General features: G+C 38.5%; 1 protein-coding gene across 1 annotated transcript in view; it reads left to right on the top strand.

The window, feature by feature from the left end:
• LOC135074747 (protein winged eye) overlaps nt 1-24,697 on the top strand; it is a 130,929-nt gene that overhangs the window by 99,190 nt on the left and 7,042 nt on the right. Inside the window, exons 8-9 of the mRNA XM_063969117.1 lie at nt 8,660-8,764; nt 20,428-22,886. Of these exons, the coding sequence (XP_063825187.1) occupies nt 8,660-8,764; nt 20,428-22,886 (2,564 nt within the window). The remainder of the gene's footprint in view (nt 1-8,659; nt 8,765-20,427; nt 22,887-24,697) is intronic.

The raw sequence follows: 24,697 nt of genomic DNA, 5'->3' as shown, positions 1-24,697 counted from the left end.
TTCGAATGTCTCCATCCCTCTCACACACAGCATGAGCGACAGTGACAAATATACGCGAAACTACGTAACCGGCGCGTTTCGAAGTAGCCTCCCACTGGGGCGAACCGAACTACCTCCTGCCGAGCTCTGGCGCCCTGGTACTAGCAGCGACGGTTCTATCCGAGCGTTTGCCTCTGACGTAAAGTATCACCGCCCTGTTTGTGCGAAAATAAACCTTAGCAGTATTATTTACGGTCGGAATTTAAGTGAAAGGCGATAAACCCGAACGCGTCGATCAACGTCCGTCGCTGTTAGACGAAAATTAACTTTACATTGATTGTAATAGGACTCAAATCAGAATGGGCAGGATTTCCGCCGAGATTACAAGTTGAACGGAGCATATCGGTCAGATGGAGTGGAGTAAATAAACGTTATGTCAAGGCCAAAAGAGCGAATGGTGGAGCACATAATTTGTCGGCAGACAGACGTATCGCAAACGGTAGCCGAATTTCTGTAACGGGAAAATAATGATTTACAACAAAAATATTTCTTGGGGTTTTCATGCTAGAGCCCCAGAATATGCTAATGCATTATTTTCCATCAAACAACCTCATAATTCTAAGGGACTGCGCCCAATATAGGAGCTACATTGGTCCCCCCGGGCCATTGGGTATGCAATTCAATGCAATTTCCACTCGCAAAAAAGGGGTCAAGCTACATCATGATATAAAAGTAAATAAAACATAATACAGACAGAATAAAAGTTGTGTGTTGTGTGATGTGCCTAAAAATTTATCAATAAATATGGGCAATAAAAATAAAATAAAAAGTTAAAACTACATTTTGGCCTCCTGATAAGACTACGCCTATATTAAATAAGATTCTGTCAGAAGTAATCCATTTTTGCGTAAACTTTCAATTTAATTAAGTAAATGCATGTCTGAAAAATTTTAAAAGCGTTTACTCATGATCCTGCCAGCTCTACCATTTCAATTTCAACCGTAACCTTAGAAGATACGGTTCAAAATCGTCTGTTTATTATTTATAAGGGTGTTCTGCAGGGGTTGTTATTCGCTCTGCAATCTTTCCCCATCAATTTTGTATGTTGTTTAGATAAAAATGTTTGCTTTGCTATTACGAGGTGCTTGTTGACATTTATTTGCATTACAAATATTACAATTGTAATATCTGATAATAGCCGCGGGCAAACTAAGATTAATGTTTTTTGTGATGAAGTAAGGGAACACTTAGGTAATAGGAGAAATAGATTCGAGTTTTTGGTAATATTTGTATTTTTAGTTTCTGATTCAAGAGTTTTGACCGCAAAATTCTAGTAAGAAAATCTAAAATTCCGCTCTACATTTTCTAATCTAATACGAATTAGGATTGCTTCATGAAGAAAAATACTAAAAATGGCTAAGTCTATTCAAAACTTAATCATTTGTTATTAAACAAAAAATTTAACTAATATTATTTTAAGAACCAACCATTTATTTACTTCAAATACATCATGCATGTGTGCTGTAGACTCTTGAAGTACGCACACTATTGCAAAACAGTCGACGCGACCAAGCTCAACACTAGTTTCTTATTCAGATGTAATACGAGCTATTATAGCAAATCCGCTGTCGCTGTGTGCGTCACACACAGTCGAAGCAGTATGAGATCACCGCCGCGCTCCGTCAACCTCCTTGCAACCTCTGCCGCCCTGGTACAATTTTGTTGGAAACCGTTCACTTTGGTTTGTGAGCAAGCAAACTCGGACAGAGTTGCTTGGTAGTTTTTATGCGTGGACTGGAGTTTATACTTTAGTATTTATTCTGTGGTTGTGTACGCACTTTGAATTTATTCGGTTTTGTCTTTTCTTTTAAATGAAATAGTATAAAAAATGGGAAAAAGGTTCTATTAACTCCATAGTTTTATTTATTGTGTTCAAAGGCTGTTCAAAAAGTCTTTATACCTATCACTGATAAAATAGCAAAGATCTAGGTTGTATGATTCCTGTAATTACAGCGTTTCACGACCATTACCCAGCGGTCGCGGTTACCGAGCCCAAACTAAACGACAAGTCAGTATTTTACGCTACGCTTCACTACGTTGACCACGCAACGCGACGTGCCTGCTATTTTAATGCTAGGTAACATTAACTGGCCTACATTTGCTAGCGACAAATGAAAAATAGTAAAACGCATCCACGTTATAAATATCGATTCGAAAATACCGTCGCGTTGTAAATTGTAAAGAGTTATCGCGTTAAAATATCGATATTTCCATGTAAATCATGCTATTATCGCACCGCTGAAATTGGACGTTTGCCAAGTTTTTCACGGAAAACTAGCGAAGTTAAGTTCTTGGTCGGAAAATCCTAGGTGCATCCGGGTCATACGGCGTCGGATAAACCCTTTTCTTCAGCGCGCGTGATACTAGGCGCGCAGACGTTGCGAGGAGGTGTCGCGGCGTGCCGGCCGCGTCTAGTTGCAGGAGTGAGCGAGATAGAACTATCGGTTGGAATGCTGCTGCTAGAGCGAGACGCCGCGGTGAAGGTCAACTGATAGTATGCACAGTGTAGTTTGATGGCAGAGAAAACAGGCAAACACAATATTGGGTTATTGATAACCGCACGGTGATTCATTTATATTAGAATGAACTTCATTGTTATTTTAACGTCAATAAGGTGTTCTTATTCTTTACATTATATTTAATCAACGTTGTGAGTTCTAGAGTCTAGACAAAGCTAAATAGTGACGCATAGATGTTTTATCAAATACCTAAAAGACAGACACAAATAAAGTTCCTGATAAATTCACCAAGATTACTAATTTTAAAATCAGAATCCAATTTTTTTCACACTCTCAAATCTCCGAAACGTTGGCTACTCTGTGTAGCATTTAGCGACAGAGCGAGACAGCGCGCTACGTGCGAGCGCGAGGGGCGGAGCAGCACGTGCTTCCTTTCATAATCGTCGTTTTGCCTCCTCAACCCGCTGCCGCTCCGGTATTACGACTCATTGTGGGAATTTGTTTCGTGAGAAATAGCCGTTATCTTTTATTTTTAACTTTTTATTTTATTTATTTGACGTTCTCTTTTCGTTTTTTCGACTTGTGCAAATTCGAATGGCGATTCAAATAAATGAGCTTGGATGTGCACATTTCGGGACATATTCGGTTACCGTTTGATTTCGTGTTTATTTTGTGATAAAGATTGTAATCAAATGAATAATGATATTATTCTAGTTTGAATTTGGAAAGGATACTGAAGGAGCAATCACATTAGGATGGATTCTATTGAATAGCGATAAATTATCATACCATCAGTACAGTAGACATTGGAGGTCTTGGAGCCTTTTATTTATCAGTGAACGGTATAGCTATTTTCGGTAGAGTTGAGTCTTAATTGTTTTAATAGTTTAAAACTGTTCTTATATTGCTACTATCTCTCATTTCTTCCACTGCAGTCTATTTAAATACGATCGATAGTTACTTCTAGGGAAATAATATTAAACTTTCCCAAGTTTAGACGAAAGATATTGATCAGAAGAAAAAAAAGAATCTAGAGTCTACTAAATACGATAAGAAGCAGATACCTACCTCATTAGATTACGAATAGTTCAGCATCAGCTACGAAGTTTCAAAAGATGAATTTAATATTTAGAAGAAAACTGTAGTCATCCCGTTTACTATCACTTAAAACTGGCCATAACCCTTGAAAACAGGACCAAATTAGTTTTTAAAGTTGAAATAGCCGCACAGTTCGACAATAAAAACTTCCACGAAGCAGTTTACGAGCTAAACAATATTAAACTCTGAATAAACATGGGTAGGTAACAGTTACACGGGCGTGCGGTGTATTTAGGTGATTACTAGTGCCTACCTGATGAACAGATGACGGCTTATCAAGCTGAACACTGATGACGTCTTAATAACAACTAATTATACAAGTAATAGTTGTACCCACTAATAAGAGCGATTCTGCATCAAATATCGTTAGTATAATGTGCATTGTTTCTGCTTTAATGGTACCTACCTACACGGTGTTTATGTTTAATTTGGCGTTTACCGTAAACAAAGTCGTTGTTACAGAAAATAGAAATATGTACAAGTAAAGTTGATGTCCTTAATGGCCAGCATCAACCTATCAAAGACATACTCTCACTAGATTTAGACTCGGTAATAAAAACAGAAGAAGGGTATTTCGCCAAAAATGGTCGATTTTGCCTAATTTCCTTGGTACGAAATTTTTTTTTGTTTTTAACTATTTTTATTTTCCCATTGCATTAAGAAGCAAAAACTAAGCCAATGTATCTAAAAGGGGTGTCATAAATCGTTTTAGAAACAAAGTTATGAGGTCATGAATTTTTGGTAGCCAAGGAAATTATTATAAATATGGTTTTCTCTAAGTTTTCTTCTGTGGTTTGCTTTTTTTTAATTCGACCCATTTTAATGTCCCTTCGCAAGCAAACATACCAATGAATATTATATCATTATAACGTTTTTACACAACTAAGGAAGATAAATGCAGTAGATTGAGTTAAGAGTTAAAAACAATTTGTGCTATATCTATTCTGATACCCATTTCTTAAAATGTAAATTTTAAACTTATTCCAATAAAGAAATACTAAAAATTTTACTTAACGCCGAATTAAAAATGGTCTATTATAATTTCCTAGGCCATTTTAAGCCACGGAAAACAAGGAAATTAGGGCCAAAGAAATTAGATTTATGCCTAAAAGACACCACAAACAAAAACCTATTTACCCTATCCATTTACTATTTAAATTATGGGTTAACCCCTACAGACACTACATTTGTGTAAATAAACATTAAAATTAATCCATTGTTTAGCTGCAAAAAACCGCCCAAAGAAATTGACTTTTTAGTAAACAAAAACCCAAGGAGGGACCTACTTACGCGGTTTGTCGCGAAACTGATCAACGATGTACTGTCCTGCCTTGATGGTCTCTTGGGACGTAATGGCCGAGTTGTAACGGTGCAGTGCGTTACATTCTAAGTTTTTTCGTTTCGTTACTACAATGGTCGAAAAGAAGACCCAGGGAAATTATACTTTTGACCTGGACAAGAACTTAACTTCACTTTATTTTCTTCCTATAAGTATTTGACATTTAAAGTTTTTATTTTTCGATAGCCAAACGTTTCTCAAATGCAAAGAGAGTGCTATTAGAATTAAATTACGCTTCAATTTGTTATAATGTGCCTTCATTTTGGCAAACAACAGTAATGGACAGAACAAGGAAATTAGAAAAACGACTTTTGATTGAGTTTTTCTACGGTTTTATTCGTAGTTTCTGATATTGTAATAGCAAAAACAAATAAAACTTTTGATGAACTTTCCCATAAAAATAGTTTTATACAGATAGATATAAAAAAACATGTGTTCGCCTGCCTGGACACAGAAAATTTACTGTTTCGGCGAAATACCCAGAATTTGAGTTTCAAATTGCATTTGAGGATTTGGAGGTGGATAACCAAAAAATAGTTGTAGAGTTCCTTATTTTAAAAACGTGTTGAAACTAGAGGCAGAGTTAACCTACGTGCTGACGATATTGTTTACGAGATACCAAAAACAACGTCCACTGTGAATTAGCCTGACCGCCTCAGTTCCAGGAAACCACTTATCACCGCGTTCGCGGTAGGTAGGTATAATAAACAATATTGCTTTATTTCTTTCCTACTTTGTTATGCGTAGTTCTAGAAACATCTACTATTACATCACTGGGATTGTTTGCCAGTGCCTATTTGTCAATTTGCACACAGGAACAGTTATTTTTTGTAGATTTTCTGTATGACCAAAGGGAAATTGTATTTTAAGTGTAAAACATTCAACTCAAGAATTATAACAGCATTAACTGCATGTACGCCAACAAAATAATTCTTAGGAGTAACAATTAAAGGTTTACAGATTCAGAAGTTTGTGATTACATCTAAAAAAAAAACAATGAAGATTGACTAAACCTAGGTAAAATTCATGATGATTTATTAAACAGTATAAACGAGGAAAAGATATGGAGAAGAGAAATATAGAAATATGAATCTTCCCTCGAAAACAGATCCAAACTTCATTAATGCTCGAGTTTGAATCAAGTTCCAGTGTCCTTTCACACTGTCTGCCACGAAATTCGAATCCCTGAATTGATTTGCGCCCAACTTCATTACCATCATTAGTCTCCGTCAGTCCACCGAGCATTGGGGGACGAATGCACTTCAAAAAACCCCACCCTTCTCTAGATTGAAGCAATTTGAAGCTGACAATAAAATATCAATAATTACTTAAATTTTTAATGCGATCAAAATTTCGAAGAGAAGTTCTTATTCTAAACTCTTATAACTGGATTGTATAGTCGCAAAATAAATTGTGATTGGAAAATTAAATGACATGTAAACAATTACCTATCCAAATGGATGCTTTAATTTTAAAGCACACATAAAACAGATAATAACAGCACTATGTTTAAGGCATCGGATTGTCTTTTCGATTTTCGTTGAGCCCTGAACTGTAGTGGTGAACCAACTCCTAACACAAGCTTTATTTAATTATTTAGCCTATCTAGAGGTTACTTAGAATATCAGTTCATCAGTAATTTCTACACCACAAATTGCTCTAATCTTAAAAACGTAACATCGTGTATCGCTATAACAACACGTATCCATAAACCAGTTAAAGTAATAACATCGATCATAATACCGAGTAATCGAGTGATAGCAATCAGCAATTTATTTATCATTTGTATCACGATTGCGATAGGATCTCAAGTGGAGCATCTTATAATTGCGAAATGTCGTGACGCCACTTCCTGTTATGGCCCTTAATAAATATTGTGTCTGCTATTAAAGTGTCGCGTCGTGTCTCTTTGTCAATTTAAAGATAGCTATAAAAAGACAGACGACTTGAAGAGAAGCAGAAGTAGCTTTTTTGGAACATGTGTAATTACAAACACCGTACTTGGAGGACATTTTAAAATTAATAAATCTCAAAAACGTTGTTCAATTTCACATCTATTCTAGATGACGACAGAAATATCAAAGAACAAATAAAAGTAGAACATATCAAAATAAGTCTAAAGCACACACACGATGGACTAAAATTACCTCCCAAAATGACTGAACTCGCAGACTTGTTCTTCGCGGTTGTTTTTTCGACTGAGTCGGTATAATCAATCATTGAAAACTAACTGTGCTACTGCCAATTTCCAATTAAATCATAAGACTGCATATTTGGGACCGGTTTTTGAAACGGAAAAGGGTCAGCACAAACTGTCTAATATCACCATCACAGAGCAAGTAGCCCATTTAGTTTAGAATAACATGACGAAAAGCAGATTTAGATAATTTAAATTGTTTCTGTAGATCTAACTATCAATTGGAGGGAAAAGAAAGGTCGTAGTTTGGAAGATAATGATTTTCCATGGAAATGCGGTGTCCCCTTAGGTATTGCTAACGGTTCCGATGATCAGATACAGTTGATATAATTCTGCAGAACAATCTCCATAAATCGATTCTACTAACGTTACTCTTTATCACTCACTTACGCCCGTATGTGAGTGATACGGGCGTGAGTGATTGTGAAACACTGTGTGTTTGTGAAACATTACTATGAGGTCTCACAGTGCCCGTGGACGCACAGGGTGACACCCGAAGAATCACAGAGTTCTATTCAACGCTGTGCGTTCGATTTGCTGCTTCACTTAAGCAAGCGTCTTTTGTGAATACGAGCGCGAGCGTTATACCATCATTCTTAAGATAAGCGAAATCGTACTGTTTTACAAGCATTTTTTTATGTAAACATTTTAACAGTACACCTAATTTAAAATGTTGTTTGATCGGTATCTACTGTCAGTCGATTGATTTTTGTGTGTTTATTTATTTATAAATTTTCGGGTTATGAAGTTCATGGAAAGTTAGACGATCTGCCTTGATTATCGCTGAAAATTTAACTTTGAACGTCAGGTTTTCCCTCAACTTCATGACTAGAAAACTGTGCTTTCTGGTCAATTTCAAGAAAAGCAAACTGAAGCATTGTAAGTTCACTATTAATTTAGTCAGACCCATGATTTCCAGATTTAGGCAAACAAATCAATTGGTCGACAACATACTTGCTTAAAGACATTGTATTATACAGATTCAAGTCTATTAGTTACAGATTAAAGTCGTTTAATATAACGAGTAAATTTTACTTACAGCAAAATGGATAATTTTCTAATTTATTCCTAATATTTTCTTGAAATTGATCTCCGTATCGCCTGAATGCCATTATTGTTTTATTTTTTCTTTGATTGTGCCTTGCCATTTGCGTAAACGAACACGAAACCGCAATAATTTTGATCGAATAAAAAAAATAATTGGCCAGAAACAACTAGCGCCAGAATATACGAAGTTGGTGCATCAATCGCGTGAGAATACTCGCGAATTAATCGATATAAGTGCGGTTTTGTATTCGTTTATCAAAAATGATCGTGGCGCAGGTGCACTATGCTGGAAATTGGTCGAACAAAAGCGCGAGCACTAACTAAAGTGGCTAAAGTGCGTGTTTACACTACATCTGACCAATTCCTCTCAGTGTATCCGCGCCATAATAAAATTCGAAATACATTATTATTTATTAATCGTAATCGCATGTGTGCAACACGTGTTGCTAGCGGCGACGTCACACTGGCCTCACCCCACAGAGCAGGCGGCCATGGCGGTCGGCGTCGCCAACGTGGTGTGCGACGAGCGGCCCGCCCTGTGGCCCGCCCCGCCCGCCCCGCCCGCGCCCCTCTGGCAGTACCCCGGTAAGCACCTCCTGCGGTCTCTGCGCGCCTGGTAGATACGCGCCAACTGCGTTGCGAGACCGCGACAGTGTTGCCACCTTGCACATTATGACGTCACTAGTTTGGAGTCAGATGACAATGGAATGTTGTTTGATAATAAATAATTAATGAAAATCTCTAAATTAGTGAATTTGAAAAGTAATATTAGGAGTAGATATTGAAAAAAAAAAAAAATATTTTTTTAATTAATTTTGGCTAAAGATTTTTTTTACATTTTGTTCTGCTACAAAATTGGTGGATATTGATTACGTTAAGATTTATTCTGTAGTCATCCTTCCACGGAATATCAAAAAAAAAAAAATCTGTATCTAATCTAAAGTCAATAAAATATTTTAGTGGGACAACCACAAACGTATTTTTAGGGACTAAAATTCAGAAAATTGATCTCAAACTCTAAAATCAGTAAATCTAGCGTCAAAATCGTAAAGGTGGCAGCACTTCCTCCTAGAAGCATTCTTAGAACACCTTCCACTCATGCTGCTTTGGTACCAACATTGCAACTCGCGCTGGCCGGTCACCCGACCGGTTACCCGGCGCGATGCGAAAGGTCACTTTTTACTCCACCCGCAACGCGAGCCGCGACTCCGCAAATTGGCGGTATTACGCAACTCCGTTCGCTCGTATCTACCAGAGTGCCCCGATTACGCTAATTTTTAACGTCTCCAATACGCGCCTTTTCTCCAGTTGCGCTCCGTTTTTCATTCCAGCTGAGGTGCAAATTCGGTATCACGGTTAGGGCATGCAATTCGGATATCCGGATATCCATATTATTCGGATATTCGCCACATAATAATATTTTTTTACAAGTTTTTAATAGGAATACGCCTTTCCTATTAAAAACTTGTAAAAATATCTGACCGCAAACTACTTAATAAAACTTAAAACTATTAAAACTGCAGGCAAGAAGTTAGAGGTAAGGTTAGATGGATGGACAAGTGCGCGCAATCGCAGATATCTCTTCAAGTGCCAACCAATATTCGCGAAAAAGGTTAAAGTGCCATGCGTATGGTTTCCGATGGTGCTAGTGTTATGGTGTAGTTATCTCCTGTTGTAATGAGATTTTTTATTCGTAGTAAATCAACAGGAGCCCAGTGACTCAGTTGCCCTCAGTGGTCATGGTTTCTCAACTGTCCTGGAATCTACTAAGGAGACTCCTGACACTAGCTCTTTGCAGTCACGGGATTTGGTAAATCAAACGTATGGCTTTTGTCTGGAAACGCTCGATTATGTCGAGATTTGAGTTGGCAGCTGTTCCCCACAGCTGTATCCCGTAGGTCCAGATAGGTTTAAGGATAGTTTTGTAGACCATCATTTTGCTACTAGTGTTCAGCTGTGACTGGACTCCGACAAGCCACTTCATGTTTCTTAGTTTGGCATCTAGGTGCTTCCTCTTTGTCCATATACGCTTTCTCCAGGTTAGACTGTGGTCCAAGTGCAAGCCGAGATACCTAACGTCCTCAGCGGCTCAGCCTGAGTTATTTGGATACCATTAAGTTAAGTGTAACCGGTGGGCAGGAGTTTCTTCTGAGAGTGAAGGTTACATGAACATGCACAGATTTTTCTCCGTTCGCTTTAATACGCCATGAATGGTACCATTTCTCCATTTCCGTCAGGCTTTCCTGGAGATAGAGTGAGGCCGTGACTGGATCGTCGTGTGTTGCCATTGTTACATTGTCGTTAGCAAAAGTTCCTGTGAATGTATTTGCAGTTGTTGGCAGGTCTGCGGTAAACAATATGTATAGCACGGGCCCCAAGACACTAACCTGGGGTATACCGGACGTTATGTTGCATAGGGCAGAACAAGAGTCTCCAGATCTGACTTCAAAGCATATGTCTTTCAAATACGACCTAAGTATTTCGTAGAACGGACATGGGAGGTCATCTTGTGGAGTGTCTTTCCCGGAAACCAAATTGGTGTTCAGGTATCAGATCACCGATGTGGGGCTTCATTCGTTTGAACAGTATTTTTTCGAATACCTTCTATAGCAGCGTTTTTTTTTTTTCAAGTAGTTATTGAAGTTAGATGATTGTATTAAGCAAATTGATCCTTATTAAAATGATTATAGACAAAAAGTGTTTCTTTTAATTTACATTATATTGAAAATAGCAGTATTCGAAAAAATCGTTTTATTCGAAGTATTCGAATACCATAAATTTTAGTATTCGAAATATTCGAATACCAATATCGAACGAATAATGCATGCCCTAATCACGGTATTGGACGTACCTTCCTAGTATTTTCATTGTCACATGAGATATTTAGGGTGAGTTGCACCACCTAACTTTGACCGTAACTGTGACGATAACCGGTGTTTTTTGTATGGAGTTTGACAGATTTTTGACGTTTGTCAAAGTTAAAGTACAATGGTGCAACTCAGCCTTAGCTTTACGTTTTCGTCTTCGTTTCAACTAGCTGTCAAAACGATACCGCGATACGGATTTGTCAAAACAGCTGATGTTCGTTCGTCGTCCGAGCACGTTGAAGATGAACATTTTTAGCGTAATCGCGGCCCAGTTACCACGTCCTTTGTTTTTGTTGATAACACATTATAATACGACTTTTACTATGAATATGCAATTATGGTAAACGAACGTTTATGTCTACGAGAGCGTGACGAGATTGTATCGCTAGTTTGAAACCTGTGATCATTAAGTGCTCGAAAACAATCTTGCAGCACATTTTGTAGGAATTGGAATATCTAAGTGGGCAAATAAGTTTATTTATTAGCTTTTGATCAAATTCGATTAAGTATGTAGTAAGAAGTTATTAAATTATTATATTAAGAAGTAGTTATTGTCCAAAATAATTGACTCCTTCAATTTCACACTTATTAAGTACTAGCTTTCCGCCCGCGGCTTCGCCCGCGTGGAATTTTGTCTGTCACAGAAAAACTTTATCGCGCGCGTCCCTGTTTCAAAAACCGGGATAAAAACTATCCTATGTTCTTTCCCGGGACTCAAACTATCTCTATGCCAAATTTCATCAAAATCGGTTGCGAGGTTTAAGCGGGAAAGCGTAACAGACAGACAGACAGACAGAGTTACTTTCGCATTTATAATATTAGTTGGGATTGTAAACAAGAAAAATAATGCTTCGTCTTACGTAAATATGCGACATGACAGCAACGACTATCGTGGCATTCGTGGCAGTGTTTATTATTATTAATAACACTAACTTTATTGTTTTAAGCATGGCTATTGTTGCAGTTCAGAATTCTCTTATCTATCCATGGCTTTAATTAAAAGATAAATGATGGTACAAATAAGAAAAATCAGCAACATAGCCGAATACTTGAAACGGGTTTAGAAAAACCTTACTTCATCATTATCATTTCAGCCATTGGATGCATTGGACGTCCACTGCTGAACATAGGCCTCCTCCAAAGATTTCCATAAATGACCTTACTTACAGAAGCTCTGCCATTCAATTTACAATTTTTACACAATTTCTTCTTTGAATAAATGTGCTTAGTTATCCAACTTAAAAGCGAATTAAATCGAATAATCAGCTCGTAGAGCTGATGGCCGCTGGGGCAGAAATCCTTAGTGAGAGGCATTTGTCCAGCAGTGGATGTCATTTGGCTGAAACGAACTCGGAAATACTCGTAGTTACCTTCGTTCGTTCGTTTCAGCCGAAAGACGTCCACTGCTGGACAAAGGCCTCCCCCAAGGATTTCCACAAAGACCGGTCCTGCGCCGCTCGCATCCAAGCACCTCCCACGACCTGCACCAGATCGTCGGTCCACCTTGTGGGAGGCCTGCCCACGCTACGTCTTCCGGCTCGTGGTCGCCACTCAAGAACTTAACTTAAATTTCTTCTTTGCTACGTAAAAAAACTCGTACAAAAATCTCATTCAGTACCTCTAGTAGGAAAAACTTTCGAGTTCGTTTCGTTGCGTATTCAAAGTGTCATCGAAAAATTTTGTATGAAAAATTAAACAGCGCCCCCTAGGGCGGCTATAATATAGGGGGCGCTGTTTAATTTTTCATACAAAATTTTTCGATGACACTTTGAATACGCAACGAAACGAACTCGAAAGTTTTTCCTACTAGAGGTACAGAAGCCACTTCCGAATCAAGCCAAAGTGAGAAATTGAACACTAGAATAATGAATTGAGGGTTCTTTGTGTTAATGAATTGCAAAAAGCTCAAAAGCCCGGATGAGCTGGTATTAACGCTATCGAGTTTCTGCGGCGCAAAAAGAAATCTCGACGTAGGTGGTGAATAATTTGAATTTTGAAACGGGAAAAAATATCATCATTTGAATTATGAGTTGTGAACTAATCTATATACAGGGTGTTAGGTAAATGGGTATATGAGCCGACACGAGCCCATGTTAACATGGTCATATAAATGGCATGGTGAAGTCAGAAAATTGATATCTTCATTTTAAAAAAAATAATTTTCATACAAATCGGATTTTATAAAATTTATTTTGTATGAAAATTAAAAAAATTAAAATGATGATATCAAATTTCTGACTTCACCATACCATTTATATGACCATGTTAACATGGGCTAGTGTCGGCTCATATACCCATTTACCTAACACCCTGTATACTAATTATAAATGCGAAAGTAACTCTATCTGTCTTGCTTTCATGCCTAAACCACTGAACCGATTTTGATGAAATTTGGCATAGAGATAGTTTGAGTCCCGGGAAAGGACATAGTATAGTTTTTATCCCAGTTTTTGAAACAGGGCCGCGCTTTAAAGTTTTTCTGAGACAAACAAAATTCCACGCGGGCGGAAAGTTAGTTAGGTACTAATATAGTATGTGGAATTATCATTTCAAAGATTTGTTGTTAGGACTCGTTCTCCCATAAAACTGGCCTGTCATGTAAACACACTTAAGGCTGGATTGCACCATCTTTTTCAGCCATAGGACGTCTACTGCTGAACATAGGCCTCCCCCAATGCTTTGCACCATCTTATTTTAACATAACAAACGTCAAATATCTGTCAAACTCCACAAAAAAGGCTAGTCATCGTTATAGTTACGGTTAAACTTAGATGGTGCAACCAAGCCTAAATGTGTTTGAAATTAAATTTACAAATTCGAACGGATAGGTTTTTTGCGGGACACTGCGAACTGGATGTTCGTGTGAACGTTAATATTAAAACACGCATACTACTAAACGGGATTCTGCAAAAAACATGATGTCTCCGTGCGAAGAAGCCCTAAGTTTGAAGATTCTTGTAAACGATTTGCTTTTTAGAGGTTTTTAGCAATACGAAAACTAACGCTTTGAAATCGCGCGTTGGAGATATTCCATACTAAACGGCACTTACTAGCATTCAACAAACGTTTAACTGTTCATTATTATGGGTGTAGTTTTTACAAATATTTCATATGGAAAGTCCACAGTTAAAGGTTAGATCAGAGGTGTCCAATGTTACATAGTTGATTCTGTAGTTACTTCACATGAACTTTGAGAGTTGAGAATTGACATTCTAGAAAGATGAGGAAATGGCAAGTTTATTAAGTAAGGTATTTTTTATGATTAAATAGAATATACCCGAGTATACAACGTAAGCTTATTTACTTCAGTCCAATAGACTTAAATCAGATCGTACCTAAGTTAACGTACTACTTACGCTACGCTTTGTCTGGATTAACGAAAGAGCTTCAGTTTTTCGTATCGTGTCGTACCTATGTTGCAAAACTAAATTACCTAGGATGCTTTCTTTACTAAATACTTAATAATTTAAAAATCATTGTCCCCTCAGTTCGTTACTTGATCTTGATAAATTAATCAATTCGAAATTACAAATATCAAAGATTAAAATAGCAGCTTCCGTTTCCTATAAAATGAATGAATACGCCACAAGAAATTAATCTTGTTAAGCACCTAATAAACAGATTGTCATCATTACCGATACATCTCGTCGCTCACGGCAGCCGTCCACAAAATGGATCTGAGCGGAACTGTCACTTCCACGCCGTAAATTATCCCACTAAAAAAACAACTCAAAAATCGTAAAAACTTATCGATAACCGGGGCCGAGCAGCGGACGGCCCTACTCCAGTCGGCTCCGCCTCCTTGGCCCCGCCCAGAAACGCGTCTCGGCCAATAAGAGCCGCGCGCGTTTCAAAGGCGGTCTATCATTCTACCGCCTCAGTTCTTTTAGTGATGGGAATTAGTGGTTTTTTGCGTTTTATGTTTTTCTTGTCGGCGTTATGTTTTAATGGCGATCGCTGCGTGCGAGTCGGCTCACGCGACCGCTCCGCGCAGTTGATTGCGAGCGAATGGTTATAAATTGAGCGCCCGAAGAATGTTTGTTGTTCCGCTAATGCCGTTGAAATTACTCTGTCGCTTTTTTTCTAACGACGTTTTTAGATGATGTTAACATAACTTTTTTCAGCATAATTGGCTATTAAAGCGACGTTTATTTATCGATACAATACTTATTATGAGTTTTTGCGGGATTTTTTCAAATGTCAAAATGGCAATGTTTTTATTTATTTAAAAGTTGATCCGCTTCAGATGTTTCAATTTAACGTAAATTATATTTCCTTGTTGAACCTTAACATTGACCAATTAAAATGAATTTGTTACAGCTGTTAGAGTTAATTGGATTGTCAGGCGTTTGACAGCGAAATTAATCGCCATCTTCGCTCACGTGTCACGTGGTGCCTCTAGTGTAGTTTGACGTTGACCTTTGGAGTTATTAAATAAGCCCTCTTTCAAACTTTGTTGCAGTAATGGACATAGAAAGGTTTCTCACTAAGGTGCAGTTTCTTAATACGTAGTTAAAATAACCGTAGTTAAAGTGACAAGTGGATAAATATCAGCAAATTTCGATGTGATGGTTCTGCTTTTTAATTATTCGGGATACTAAAATTATGCCTAAAGAAGATTCTGCCATACAAAATTATTAGTTTTGAATGTACCTATACCAAATGAGTGTATGCGTAACGAATTTCTGCGTAAAGAAGATTATGCCATCCGTTGTTATGCATAGTAAAATTATGATTAAAAAAGTTCTGCGAAAAAAGGTAGAACCGAAAAGTTCATACTTGATCAGATGATCACGCTGAAGCCAAAAATCTCAATTCAGGAACAGGGCCTAGAAATTAGACATGATGAATTTGAAAAATATAATTTTTGTGGCGTTTTAATTACTTACTTTGAAGATGCTTTAACTAATTGTGTAGTACATTTCTATTTTTAACAAATATCAATTGCTAATTATAATGTTAACATCGGCATCTAGTTTAGCGGTTTTTGTCGTAAAAATAGGTCGTGATTAGTCGAGCAAGTGCTCATCAGTCCCCTTACATTTCCTAAAGGAATCCCTTCCGTGTGTAGTGTGTGCTATCCAATTTATGATAGTCAAATTCTAATCGGAATTAATTAACTAAGTACCTACCTAATATAAAATCGCCATACACAGTTTGCTTAACGAGTAGGTAACTGCCCCTCCAATTAACCCGTCTGGCCAACATGGGGAGAGGCCAGATCCTCCACTTGCTGGTAAAAGACAATGACGGAAATTGGCGTCTTTTTTTATTCGCGCGGCCATCGACCAAACTTTGTTTTTTGATTACAAAAGAGTGTAATAAACCAAACTTACTATGACATGTATACCTCTAAACTCAGTCTGAACTGAGTTACGAGCATTAGAAGTTTGATGATTTTCATACTAGATTTGCTTTTTGCGCGCAAAGTTTCGTAAGAAATTGCAACATAATAGTGAGATTGTATGTGTAAACAAACAATACCATCCATTAAAGGCTCCAAACATCAGTATGGAGTAGAATCAGCGCAATAAAAAAATAGCGCAATATTTTGTTGCAATTTCTTACAAAACTTGCGCACAAAAAGCAAATCTAGTATGAAAATCATCAAACTTCTAATGCTCGTAACTCAGTTCAGACTGAGTTTAGAGGTATATATGCCATAGTAAGTTTGGTTTATTACACTATTTTGTAATCAAAAAACAAAGTTTGGTCGATGGCCGCGCGAAAAAAAAAAAGACGCCACTTTCCATACAAAATCTGGCATTGCCATTAGAGAAGGTCGTTCTTCTGCAGTGGAGAGTAAATGACCCGGTGATGATGATGAAGTGATGCCAAGATGCCAAAGTGCCAAGGCATACTTTTCTAAAAAAAATTAATATGAAGCATCGCAAAGAACTTTGTTTTTTGAACATGGTAACTTAGGCTGAGTTGCACCATGTAACTTTAACGGTAACTATGACGATAACCGGTGCATTTTGTGTGACAGACTTTTTTTTTGTCGCGGAGGAAATGCTTTGCGCACTGTCACCATATAACTTTAAGGCTGGGTTGCACCATCTTACTTTAACTTTGACGAACGTCAAAAATCTGTCAAACTCCATACAAAATTCACCGGTTATCGTTCGTTATAGTTACGATTAAAGTTAGGTGGTGCTCTGCAGCCTTAGTGTTCATAAGGATCATATTTCTAGAAGGAAGGGCCAAATTAACCGGTTAGCAACATAAGTTTTTAAAACACTTAAAACACGAATATTGCACCAATTTCGATCCAAGTTGTCAAATTAAGACCCTTCGGCTTCACATTTTAATTCCACCCATCGGAATCTTCTATCCCTTTCCGATGTATAATTATCGATATCTCCGTCTCTTTCTAGTTAAGTAGGGACGTGCAAAGAATTACATCGGTGGGCAATCGATTTGACTCATTAACGCAATTTCGGAGGAATTAACAAGGCATTCCGATGCGTTAAGTAGGGCTGTCAATTTTTGAAAAATAATGTGTTGTGGTAAAAATTACAGTATTGGCATATTTATCGTGCCTTTTGCCCGCGGCTTCATCCGCGTGAAATTTAGTTTGTCACACATCGTCATAAATTTTAGCCTTTATGTTATTCTGGGTTATAAACAATAATACTGTAAAATTCCATCAAAATCCGTTCAGTAGTTTTTGCGTGAAAGAGTAACAAACATCCAGACACCCACACAAACTTTCGCATTTTATAATATTACCTATAGTAGGATTAGTAGAATAACACAGAAATGGTATAAATCTCCATAGACGGCCAAGCGTTAATTTTGAAAGTCATTTTTAAGCTCAAAGCAGCAGAGCAGCTGCTGTTCAAACTTGATTTAACATTATGCATAGGCCTACATTAAGATTTGTTAAAAACACCAATCATAGGCGTTTCTCTGTGAATAAGATTGAATCCAATTTTGAGCCTTGTTTACTTACTTGTTTTCAAAATGAAACTACGTCTTGTTGAAAAAACTTATTTAGAAAAATGGCCCTCCTGCTGAAGAACTGGAGACTAAGTAAAAGCTTAAAGCTTATGAATCCTACTAATATTATAAATGCGAAAGTTTGTATGGATGTCTGGATGTTTGTTATTCTTTCACGCAAAAACTACTGAACGGATTTTGATGAAACTTTACAGTATTATTGTTTATAACCCAGAATAACATATAGGATATAATTTATGACGATCTGTGACAAACTAAATTTCACGCGGGTGAAGCCGCGGGCAAAAGCTATTACTTATTGCATAATTTATTCACTGCAAGCTTTAGTTTGAACTGAGTTTTGAGCGTTGTTTATTTCATGGACTTTTAAATAACTAAATAAATATAAAAACAGTGGCAACCTTACCTCGTAGTACGTTCACGGACTAGCGATCCGAGCGTTCTGGGAGGTTTCCCGCATAATCTGTGACTTGTTTGATTGCCCTCTATTTGTTTAAACTATACAATATCGTTGAAAAATCACCCCTATAACAACTGGATAAGATACTGCAGTGTCAATCTTGACGTGCCCCCGCCTATTTGTATACAGACAGACGGACAGTTAACTTTAATGACGCCTTTGTTTTGTTTTTTCCGTTTGATGGCTGCGCCCGCGCCGCGTTTTATTCTCGTATTGTACGGTTTTTACATTTATTTGAATAACGTTACATGTATTAACATAAAATATTTATTTAGATAGTTTTCCTAGAAGTTTAAAAAATATAAAGTACCTAATGCATTTTATGGAATGTTCTTTAATTATTTAAACCTTGCTATCTTTACTTACAGTATATTGATGCAGTTGACAGCACATTAAAAACTACATAAGCTGAGTTGCAGCATTTTATTTGAACCGTAAGAATAACATTAACCGGTGCTTTTTGTGTGGAGTTTGACAGATTTTTGACGTTTGTCAAAGTTAAAGTAAGATGGTGCAACTCTGCTTTAGACATATTTATAAAAAAAATCAGTAGACGTTACTAAACTAATTCTAAATTCATTCGGAAGTCACATAATGGAGGGTAGTAAGACTAGTAAGGACATGGTACTATAAAACATTGTTTTATTTTTTGCATTGGAATTGGACTCGCACATAAAATAGCTCATAGAGATGACGAGTTAACGGTCTTGTTATTTCATCTATTGTATATCTTTAAAAGCGAAAGGTCACTGATTGACTGACTCACTCATCACGAAATCTCAAAAACTAAAAGTGCTAGGAGTCTCAAAGTTTGCATGGGGGTTCCTTTTAGAACTAAGGTGCTCACTAAGACGGGATTTTGCAAAACTCCACCTTTAGGGGGGTAAAGCGGGATCCACGCGTACGAAATTACTAGAGTTATTTATTGATCGAATACTGAATACAAATAAATCTGACACGTCACAAAGTACCTACATCATACTTCAATCTCTTCATTGAATACGCTATAAATATTAAATAGATACTTATTCACATCATATTATCGACACGAATATCTCAATAAAGCTGTTAAAACATGCCTAATGCGTAGATAATCTTTTAATGTACCACCAGCAAGTTAAGCTAAACACTGTGAGGTCTTATGCAGTTGGAACAAAGTTGAAATTGCAACAGAAATGTATAGCCTAATCTGTACCCACTCCTGCGCATCTCCGGAAGTAACTCTGTAGAATACTAATTTTGTATCTTTAGCATCAAACGCAATCTATTATCAACCTTATTTTGAACTGGAAATAGCTCATTATTGTTCTTTATTCTAAACTGCACTGTAAGGCTGTCTCTGTCTAATGTACAGTGATAGACAGAGAGAAAAAATGTGCGTGTGAGGTCGGCATTTTGACGCCGTAAAATCATGTTCAAATCGTGATGGTTTTGCTTTTTACAGACAACACGAATGATACTGATCTAACAATTTGTTCTAAGACCAGAGAATATTGAAATAGTTTTATGGGTGTTATTTGATACTTCCGTTGTAAATGAATGACAAGGCTGACTGATGACTTTGAAATAAAAAAATGATACAGGATCTTTGAATCTTAAAATATAACGGCAATATTCAACAATAAGTCTTATTATAGTACTTAAGATTATTTAATACTTAAGATTTCATAGCTTATCTCAACGGTGATGATGGTTTCATTATTCTATAGTTCTCTAGCGTAGAATAGTTTACCATAAATTGCAAAATATACTTTCCCCCTTAGTCCCGTAACTAATAAATAGTTACAGAGTTGTTGAACACTGTTTTAAAATGACATTTCCATACTAAACGTCACTTTAAAACACTGTTCAACGAGCGTGTAAGTTTTATTAGTAAGGGGGTAACCCCCTTACTAACTTGTGTTTTGTTTAACAAGTGATTTAAAACGTCTTTTAAACTTGTACCCTCTGCATTCCAGCTCAAGTGTCCATGGAGAGCATGATGGTCGGCGGCGTCGGCGTCGGCGGCGTAGGCTCTGTCGGCGGCGGCGTGCCTTCCGTCGGCGGCTTCCAGCTCGTGCGAGAGCCGACTTCAGGAGCGCTACTGCTGCTTCCGACGCCGCCCGATCTACAACACGCCGTCGTCTGGGGCGGCGTGCCCTACCCCTCCGCGCCCCTCATCCTCCCCCCTGCCCCCCACCCTCCACACCACCTCCAGCTCCTCTCCGGGGACCTCCTAGCCTCCACAGCCACACTACAACACACTCACACGCACTCCACCCGACTTGTCACACTAGCACCCGCTCCAGCCCCTCAACCACACCCCACTCATACAGCTGACAAAAGAAAACCCATCATCCAACCCCTCATAACCCCTCACGCGCTAATAAAGATCGAACCAGAACCGCCCCAGGAGAAACCTCAACCCACCTTCGCCCCGGAACCGGTCCAACCGCCGATGATGGCGACGCATTTGTATTACCAGCCGGAGTTCCCGGAACAAGCTTGCAGGTACCAGGCGCCTTCCCCGGCGGCCCCCCCGACGCCTCCGCCCGAAGCTAACGAAGCCCCCGCCCAGAAAGACGCATCGAATCAAACTGACCACATCGATGAGGATGACGAATCTCCCAATCATGCCGACGAGGACGAAAGAGACGTCGCGTGCGTCGGCGTTGCTCACTTCCCCGAAGACAATTGTGTGCAAACGCAAACTATTTTACAGCCTTCCTCAATTGACAGCGCTGAGGAATCCTCCTCCGAAGGCATGGCAACTTCTGCCGTGGTGGGAGCGGTCGAGAAGGCAATAGACGCGATCGAGAGAGACGAGGCGATGGACAATTCCAGCAGCGGAGGATCTCATGATCTGGTCATAGACACGGCTAACACTTCGCCTATACAGCACCCCCCGCCGGCCCCTCGGCCGCCTGTCGATGTCAGTGGACTAGAACTACTGTCAAACAGCATTGAACAGTTCGAGAGAACAACGCCTGGCACCAGCATGCCCACGTTAGATCCCACACCATTAACAATTGACACGAGAACATCGACAAAATTAACATTGTTGAATTTGAAGACGTCACCAAAATCTCCACCCAGAACCGAAGCTGAACCTCATGCTCGTTTTGAGTTTCCCTCCGCGGAACCCAGCACTAGTGAAAGCGCCAAGCCATCTTTGGACGGCCTCGGCCTGCTATGTGCGTTAGCCGAGCAAAGATTTATGGAGGAAGTCGAAAACCCTCCGGCAAACCTCTCAATGTCTTCCCGTCCGTTTATAAAGAGCGAACCGTTGTTGAGTCCCACCGAAAGAGACAGATCAGCGGAGAAAAAGGAAAGACATAGGCATAGAGATGGAGATTCTTCCAGTGAGAGAAGGAGAAAAAGGAGCCGCGACCGTGCCGAACGGCTACGTCATAAAATGGAAAAGATGCGACGACACAAAAGGGAAAGAGATCAAGATGAAGGAAGAAACAATGGCGGTGAAATAGAGGCCAGCCTTAGACGAGTGACCGCGTGCTCCTGTGGGTCTAATAACTGCAGCCACGCTTCGGCCGTGCCTTCCGCCCACGATCTGGTCAATGCGATAGAAAAAGACATGAGAGAAAGACTGCAAGACCTCCAGCGTCAATGTGATGAAAAGAGAGCGCAACTGAATGCCTTAACCCCTCCCTTACCTGCCTTATCGACGCCTCCCACGCCTTCCACGCCGGCCCTATCCCCCGACTCGGATAGAGGGTCTTCAAAGAAACGAAAAGTAGGCAGACCGCGAAAAGTTTCTAGTCCAGATTCAACGGAGACAATCGTTGCTAAAAAGCCGAAATCCAAAAGCAGTTTGGTCGGGTACTTGCTGGCGAAAGGCAAATTGAAAGGGGGCATTCTGTGCACGAGAGGAGAGCCTTCGAGAGACGAGGCCAGGACGAGCAAAGTGCGTCCGAAGCTGAAAGCGGAACCGATTCTCAAGGTGCACTCGGAGGAGGAAGAATCAGAATGGGGCCTTAATAGATCTGCGAGTTCTTCCATGGAGAGTCTGAACGAGGTGCGGCAGAAGAATCGGGAGAAAGTAGATCGGTTGGTGCGGAAACATTCGCGCGACGATTTGCCGGAGTTGGAGTTCGCTATGCGTAGGGCGAGTGCTTCCAGTGATAGTGATAAGGAGAGGCGTAAAGCTAAAAAGCGGCGAAAGAGTGTTAAGTCGAAGGAGAGACACGAGGGAGAAGTTAGTGAACAGAATTCGGAGCCAGTGGCGTCGAAAGTTTCGAGGTGTACGCTGACCGAAGACAAGCTTGATTCGTCTCCAAGAGTCCTGACTGCCATGGGAGGGCTGTTCTACGCCGGCAAGCTGAGTGCTGTCCAGGCTCCTGACGTATACGCCATAACGTTAGACGGCGAAAGGGGCAATAAGCCTCACATACTGTCCAGAGAGGAAACACTGCGAGATGCTGTAAGTAAAACCTTTCTAATTCGATTCCCTTTCAGAACCATGTAAGTGCCCCTTACTTGTTACGTAGATTTCGCTTACGAATTGGCTGTTTTTATTCTGAATAATCAATTCTTACGTGATCTTTATTATGACAAAAATTAAAAATGTTTGTTTGTAAGGGGTAATCACTGGAACTACTGATCCTATCCTGAAAATGATTTTGTCAATAGAATACTGTAATATTCCGTAACAAAGAAACATTTTTATTTCTTTCTTTCCTTCTTTAATATTACTAAAAGCCCGCCTCAGTTTTACTCTGTCATTGATAGGTAATAAAATATGGCATTGCCACAACCTCCAGTATACCTTGCAGTTCTTAACCGATTGAGTCCCAGGACGGCATTAATTAATGTCATAACAATTGATTATCTATTGTGTCTAGATTCGCGGAGCTTGAAGGATTAATATACCACATTTCAGTATCTTGTACGAATACATAATGTTCTTTTGAAATCCTAATTAATTAAAAAAATATAATCTACTCGTATACTAAATATACCTTGCTTTTTTAGAATCCAGCAGAGATGTAAACAAACACTTTCATACACAATTACACCATAATCACTTACGCGTTCATAATATCATACACATTATTTAACAAGCCCATGAAACCAACTTCATTTTCATGTTCATACAAGTTTGAAATCAATCTTTGAAACAAATTATTTTAGCAAAATACGTGGACGATGAAAATTTGTGAGACTTGTCAAATTGACTTGACGTTTAAAATCATGTGTTATCTCCATATTGTCTATGACTTGTCTCTGACACATCAGTGCTGTAACCTGTGAGTCATAGACAATAATCTGTAAATTTAATCGATATTATTTTAAGTATTCACTTATTCCGATTACTGATTAATTTTAAATAAAAAATATAAGATACTTTGTTTAGTTTTCCAGCGATAACTTCGACAATATTGGAGATAACGTAAAATTATTTTTCTACTTTTAGTGTATACTTTTTCGGAGTCAGTTTAATTTTTAGTCGGTTTTATTTAAACGAAATTATTTTACTTTTTTATGCAATTATGCTTACGTATTGTTCCATTGCTTATTTTCCTATATAAGTAAATAAAATAAAAGAAAATAAAAATATTATTTCAATTGATAGTATCTTAAATTACCTCCCTAGCGGAATAGAGCAACAAAGAACTGAGCGAGCGAGATGTCACTAGTAGCAACACTGTCAAACAGAACTTTTTGCAACTATTTGAAGTTTAATAACTTTACGGATATCATTGATTGTTTTACTGTCCAGTGTGTTTTTTGATTACATCTGTGCATACAGTTTGTTTCCTGTTCTCGAAAATTTCATAATCAGATCACAATCACATTCAATGTTGCGACTTTGTTGCATATTTTTAGTATTTTGACGATCACCCGGCGATGATACGCAAGTACTACAATAATTTCACTTCGCGTTAACGAGAGGTTTTGTCGCATCACTAGTTCACAGACTAAAAATATTTTTATGTCAGTTGGCCATTTTTGATGACATTTCTGCTGAATTCTAAAAAATTAGACTGTAGCTGTTTTACTATAAATGCCTGCCACGAGTCTTTGCGCCGAGTATAGCAATGTCAATAGTCACAATCACAACGCCATCAATATTTATTCTAATTTGTACACCACCAGTGTAAAGCTGTGGCGGGCCTTTCCTTTAGTAAACGTAGAGAAGTAGCATCTAAATTCATTACTAAAACCTTTAGTAAAAGTAGAAAATTCGTCACACCTTTCAACAACGACTAACTTGGTATTTCCCCGTGACCC

This window comes from Ostrinia nubilalis, chromosome 9 (genome assembly GCF_963855985.1).
Source record: "Ostrinia nubilalis chromosome 9, ilOstNubi1.1, whole genome shotgun sequence".
NCBI classification, from domain to species: Eukaryota; Metazoa; Arthropoda; class Insecta; order Lepidoptera; family Crambidae; genus Ostrinia; species Ostrinia nubilalis.
Note: the sequence above shows the minus strand (reverse complement) of the source record. Positions and strands in the feature narration are given on the sequence as shown.